The following is a 6980-nucleotide window of genomic DNA, read 5'->3' as shown; positions in this document are numbered from 1 at the left end:
ACACACACACACACACACACACACACACACACAGATGTCTCAGTCAGCTTCAATTTAACATTTGAAATCTCGTTTCCCTGATTTTTTTAAAACGGGACTTAGTTTAACTCTCGTCTGATAATTTCAATTAAACGTTTTTAAGAAGATATTTGGCACAATTTCATTCATATTTACATTCAAATGAAATACATTTTAAAACCAGAATTACCAGAGGAGTCCTATATTTAAATCTGGAAGGTAATCTGGGAACATTTAAGACGTATTTTCTGTCTTAAAATCTCTTATTTCTCTGTATTTATACCGTTTAATACACGCGAGAAAAGGCAAAATTAGGAGATATTTTAGACAGAAATAATTATTAATATGATTTTCAGGCGGGAAACACTTCATAAAAACAGCTGTGTGTGTTTAATTTTAATAAATGTTGATTAATTAGGACTCAAAGGGAGAAGGTGGAGATCTTCCGGCCTTTAAGCGCGTGTCCGCGTGTTAATAAAGCGATGTTGTGGGTTTTGTGCGCGTGTCCGTGTACTAATAAAGTGGTTTTGCGTCCTCCAGTCAGACCCCCCAGCAAGGACGACCCCAGGGAGGAGGACTGCGGCCGGAAGGACGAGACCTTCTCCATGGACAGCGACCTGGACTACAGCTCGGACGAGAACCTGCTGGGTCCCAAGGAGGAGGGGGGGGGCGGGGACAGCGGCGGGCTGGAGGACGGCCAGCACGCGCACGGGGGCCCGGGCTCCGGTGGGGGCTCCGGGTCCGGCGGCGGCGGGAGCGGCAAGAACCGGCGGCGACGGACCGCGTTCACGAGCGAACAGCTGCTCGAGCTCGAGAAGGAGTTCCACTGCAAGAAGTACCTGTCGCTCACCGAGCGCTCGCAGATTGCGCATGCGCTGAAGCTGAGCGAGGTCCAGGTGAAGATCTGGTTCCAGAACCGGCGCGCCAAGTGGAAACGGGTCAAAGCCGGGAACGTCAACAACAAGTCCGGGGAGCCGTCCCGGAACCCCAAGATAGTGGTTCCGATCCCGGTGCACGTGAGCCGCTTCGCCATTAGGAGTCAGCACCAGCAGATGGAGCAGGCCAGACCATAATAATCATATTAATATTAATAATAAAAGGTGACCGAGTCCCGTGTTAAACCATCGTCTCACATCCAAAGATGAAATTCAGGAGTGCTCTTAAAAACTCATTTAGTTTCTCAGCTTTTATTTTGAAATTATTATTATTATTTTTACTGGTTTTGGGGTTAAATTTGGTTAAAAAGTTGAAGCCTTTTGGGGACAGACTTGCTTCAAGACATCAACTACAGCTCAATGACATTTTTTTAATTAGCTTAATTAATTTTGTTAATTTTAGGGGAAATAAAGACTTCATTTTGCATCTTTTAACCAACAAAAACAACCCAAAAATCCAAATAAAATGAAATAAAATGACATTACATTTAACAATTTAATTAAATTCTGATTTCTTCCACGTAGTTGTGATTTTAAGGAAACTTTTGGCTTCTTAAAAAAGCATTTTATGTGAATACATCACCCAATAAACCACTTAACAAAATAAAACACCCAATAAACCACTTAACAAAATAAAACACCCAATAAACCACTTAACAAAATAAAACACCCAATAAACCACTTAACAAAATAAAACACCCAATAAACCACTTAACAAAATAAAACCCTGATTATAAAATGTAGAAAGCAGAAAACGAGGCGTGAATTTAACAAAATAAAAGAAATAAATCACGTGAGTTTCTTACAAATCTGAGTTCTCACGTTAAATTATAATAAAAGACTTTAATATATGAGTGCATCTGTCCTGTAAAAATGATTTAATTTGATTTAAAGATGAAAATAATCTGCCAAATTTCCTTTTATAATTGGGATAATTATATAATTAAGAGCTTTTCAGACTCCAGAAGTTTGTTTTTCTCAGAGAGAAAATGGAAATATTTCATAAATAACACTTAACTTAACCCTCGTGTTGTCCTCTCGGGACAACAAGGGACAAAAAATGTCTTTTTTTTAGTTTTCACTACCACCACCTCACTAGTTTTACACTATTATTTAAAATCCATGGTCAATAACCCTCATTTATATAGAATTATATCTAATATTAGAGTTAAAAAAGCAGAAGTTATGAATTATTGTGACTAATAAGTAAGATTTTAATGTCCTCACGGGTCACAAATTGGACATTTTGACATTTTTGCATTCACTTCATGGTTCAAAAAGGGACCAAAATTTGACAAAATTGAAAAAGTGAAATATTTTAGGAGCTTTTCAGACTCCAGAAGTGGAAATATTTCATAAATAACATTTAATTTTACCCTCGTGTTGTCCTCACGGGTCAGAAAAGGGACAAAATTGGACATTTGTTGTGACAAATTAGTCACATTTCAGGATTTTTGTATAAAAATGAGCAAAATCAGCCTTAAAAATCCTCTTAATGTGCAAGAAGAGACGTTAACGGAGACATCAGGTCTTTGATGTAATATTAGCTCCAAATAGTGTCGTCTCCCGGGTCAAAAAGGGACAAAAATTGGACATTTTGTCCCTTTTTTACACTTTTCACTACCACCATCTTACTAGTTTTACACTATTATTTGGAATTCATGTTCAATAACCCTCATTTATATAGAATTATTCCTAATATTAGAGCTAAAAAAGCAGAAGTTATGAATTATTTTGACTAATAATTAAGAATCCAATCCTTTTTTTGTGGTAATTTGGTTAAAAAGAAACTCATATTTCACATATGGACATTTTTTAAAGGGTTAAATTTGACCCGAGGACAACAAGTGGCGTATTATTAAATGTACCCGTTTTTAAAAGGTCAAATTAACAAATCTTTTAATAACCTTCTCGAGTCTGACGGAGTCATTTTGGGGAAACTGTGGCAGTGAGAGTTTAAAATCCCCCGTTTTCCCAATGGAGTTTGGTGGTAAATCACCTAAAAGGACGTTTTAGATCCTAGAACCCTGAGAAATTAAACAGGTTAGTTGTTTTAACCCTGAACCCATATTTCAGATCAACATTTTTTAAAAGGTCAAATTTGACCCGAGGACAACATGTGGCGTATTATTAAATATACCCGTTTTTAAAAGGCCACATTGCCAAATGTTTTAATAACATTCATGAGTCTGACAAAGTAATTTTGGGGAAACCGTGTCAGTGCGTGTTGAAAATCCCCCGTTTTCCCAATGGAGTTTGGTGGTGACCCCCGAAGGGACGTTTGGGATCCAAGAACTCTGAGAACTAAAACCAGTTAGTTGTTTTTTTTGTTGTTTTCAGGCTTTATCCTTCACTTCCTCTCTACAGGAAATAAAAAATTAGCATTTGGAGCCTCGACACGGGACTCAGAGGCTCGTTAAGACGGACGTTTCTCTGCACCAGGAACCTCAGTGTTCAGATCTAATCGTTTTGGAGCGACACCAAAAAAACTGCGTCAGGACGCGCCGCTGAGGACAAAAAGACAAACTTGACGTGTACATACTCACCCGGGACCAAGCTGAGGACTTCACCTGTTATTATGAGACATTATTCTGGATTTTTGGGACATTTTGGGGGGTTTCTGAGCCTCCTGCGTGTGCCACTGCAGAGCTGAAATCCTCTCTTTGGACCATTTTTGCTTCTTTTATTTCATTTCTTTCGGGAAAATGACGCTGCTAATTTATTTATATGAAATTTGTGCAAAAGTAACTAACATTCCCTCAAGTATGGAGCTTAAAAAAGTGTGAATTAAAAGATGAAACCAGATGTTCACAGCTGCATTGTCTCCGTTCATGTTGTGGATTTAGGAAAAGTTCCTTTTTTCCTCCAGTTTGTTAATCACAGACTTACTAAAATATCCCAAAACATCTAATATCATATCTTCAGTTTGGGTTGTGTTCAATCAAACATTTTTTATTGGTAATTACAGTGGTTAGCTCTCGAATTATCCAGATGTTTATAAAAAAAAAATAGAAATCCAGATTTTTTTTGGCGTTTTATTTTGAAGGCCTGATGCTTTTAACAGGCCATAAATCTCATTTTAGTAATTATTTAAAATAATTTAATCCATTTCCAGACTGATAAGAATTTACAATAGTTTGTGACATTAATATTTATCCGATTTAAGTGAAAATAAAAAATAAAAGTGCAGATTTTTGGGCGTTTTATTTTGAAGGCCTAAGGTTTTTAAAAAAGGCCATAAATCTGATTTTAGAAATTACATAAAATAACTAAATCTATTCCCAGATTGATAAGAATTTAAAACAGTTTGTGACATAAATATATTGCTGACTTTATAACTGAAAATAAAAAATAAAAGTCCAGATGTTTGACGTTTTATTTTGAAGGCCTGATGCTTTTTTGAGGCCCAAAATCTTGGAATCCCCAAAAAATAAAATCATAAATTAAATGTCATCTATATCTAAAATGAAGAAGCTTTCAGGTGTAAAATAGCTGCAGGTCAAAGGTCATTCTCATTACCAGCCTGTTATGAAAGCGCGCTCACGGGATCGATGCGGGAATGCGCGTTCACGAGGCTGCGTCTATAACTCCAGCGCAGTGACATCTGACACGTGTTTTTGGGTTAAACTGGGTTAAAAATAAACGCTTTTAGGGACAATCCTGCTCCAATAAAAACACTTAACCCCTAAATTAAATCTTTTTATGGAAATTAAACTATTTTGTTTAATTTTTAACCGAATAGGCTTCATTTTAAGGGCTTAATTTTGCATTTATTATTATTATTAGCCCGGAAAACGACCTAAAGACGAAGTTAATTAAAAAATGAATACGTCCAAATTAAACAACACACATCGTATTTAAGGATTAAATAAATGACTTTAAATTCCTGCAGTTAGAAACTCAGAGAAATGTTTAAATCTGTTGTTTTAATTCAGTTTGTCACATTTATTTCACATAAATCTGATTTTAGGGAAACATTTGGCTTCTTAAAAGTACATTTGATGCGACTTGTTTAAATTAAATACATAAATAAAACTCCACGAGGCCACTTTACCTTCATAACATGTTAAAATCAGAGCACGAGGCTTGAGACAAGCCGATGTAAAACGCATTAATATCCGCTTTTTGGGACATTTTTGATAAATATTTAAAGTTTTTGGGGACAAAGCCGCTGTAAAAAAAAGAGCTAATTATATTTAATAACGTCTAATAAGTCTCCTGGTTATTTTAGGGTGAAATAGGGATTTAATGGAGCATCTTTTAGCCCCAAAAAACACCTAAAAACACACAAAATGAGACGAAAATACCTTGGTCTCGCGTGTTGTGGTGGTATCCAGGCAACGTGTTGCTCCTTCCGGTCATCAAAGTAAAAGCCCTTGTTGATGCTAGGCTAGTAGTTAGCTGCTAGTTGTGTTAAATCTTAAGAGGAAAAACGTGCAAACGAACAAAAACGACAACAAAAAAGCGTCTCGGGACCTCCGGCGGGTGCTCGTTAGTGACGTCATCGGCCACAGGTGTCGGTAATCAAGCGCGTGCCGGAGTTGGCCCAGTGGGAGAGAAGGGCGCACGTGCAGGCTAATGAGAGGGTGCGACGTAGAGACCTGGGACGATTTCCTGTAAAAATAAAATTTAAATAAAAAAAAAAAAAAACATTTAAAATAAATTAAGGCGGCGAAGCAAAAAAATTAATAAAAATAAACTAAATAGATAACAAATAAAAACAAGACTGAAAAAAAAATAATAATATAAAATAATGCGGAGAAGCCAATTTTTATTTTTTATTTAAAAATAGATAACAAATAAATAAAAATAAAATAAAATAAATAGATAACAAATAAAAACAATACTGAAAAAAATAAATAATATAAATTGCCTTATTTTATATTATTGCCAAAAAAAAATTAAAAATTAAAAAATAGATAACAAAAAAATTAATAAAAATAAAATAAATAGATAAAAAATAAAAACAATAGTGGAAAAAAAATAATAATAATAATATAAAATAAGGCGGAGAAGCCCAAAAAATAAAACAATTTAAAAATAGATAACAAATAAATAAGTAATGAGAGAAAAATGTCTGGAAAAAACATCTGAGGTCCAGGGTTCGAGTCCGAACTGTAATGATTTCATGTAAAAAAATATATATGAATAATATATTAATATATATCAAAAAATAGGGCAGAGTAGCCCAAAAAAAAATTAATTAAAAATAATAATTATTACATTAAAAATAAGAAAAAGGCGGCAAAGGCCCCCCAAAAATAAAACAAATAAAATAAAAATAAAGCTAAGGCCAGTCTCCCCCCCCCCCCCCCCCCCCCCCCCCCCCCCCCCCCCCCCCCCCCCCCCCCCCCCCCCCCCCCCCCCCCCCCCCCCCCCCCCCCCCCCCCCCTCTAAAAACCTACCGGAAGTCCTCAGGGTCCGTTGGAGTCCAGCGGCAGTTAGCTAGCTAACACAATAAAGCTCAATTCAAAAAGAATGACGGTTGACGTAAAGAACTCAGCTTGTCACGTCACGTCACGTCACGTTACGTAACGAGCTTTCACGTCACGTTGCGGGACCGACGCACGTTTCACTTCAAAGATAAAACATTACATTCGAGATGATTTTTTAAGAAGTTACCTTCGGTTGTTTTGTCTGTCACCTGAAGCACGTTTAGCCTGACGCACCTGCAAGACGTGATGACGCACCTGCAAGACGTGATGACGCACGTACGCAAGCTGATACACACTGCACATGTATACTACATGCACATATGTTACGTACACGTACACGTGGAGTTGTTTTCAGTGGCGTGGGACACGCAGAGCTGCAGGGTCGATTCCCCATCACCACCAATCACACGTCACGTGCGCGTGTTTCCGGGCTCGAACCTTTCAGTCTGTCAGCCAATCACAGTCAGAGGCGGCCGTGTGGGCGGTAACCTGCAGCGCGAGGCTGCGTGGGACGCTAATGAATTATTTTGCAAATTGAAATCAAGCCGGGCCGTCGCGCGTGGCTGATAAATGAGACCCGGGGGGGGGGGGG

At 37.5% G+C, this 6980-nt stretch overlaps 1 protein-coding gene across 1 annotated transcript in view; it reads left to right on the top strand.

Annotated features, from left to right (window-relative positions):
• The window catches only part of gbx2 (gastrulation brain homeobox 2), a 2945-nt gene extending 1820 nt beyond the window's left edge, over window positions 1-1125 (top strand). Inside the window, exon 2 of the mRNA XM_034865957.1 lies at window positions 559-1125. Coding sequence (XP_034721848.1) covers window positions 559-1091 — 533 coding nt within the window. The 3' untranslated portion in view covers window positions 1092-1125. The remainder of the gene's footprint in view (window positions 1-558) is intronic.
• Window positions 1126-6980: the final 5855 nt, after the last annotated feature.

The sequence above is a fragment of the Etheostoma cragini genome, unplaced genomic scaffold (assembly GCF_013103735.1).
Source record: "Etheostoma cragini isolate CJK2018 unplaced genomic scaffold, CSU_Ecrag_1.0 ScbMSFa_3370, whole genome shotgun sequence".
Taxonomy (NCBI): domain Eukaryota; kingdom Metazoa; phylum Chordata; class Actinopteri; order Perciformes; family Percidae; genus Etheostoma; species Etheostoma cragini.
This window is presented reverse-complemented; position numbering and strand designations above follow the sequence as displayed.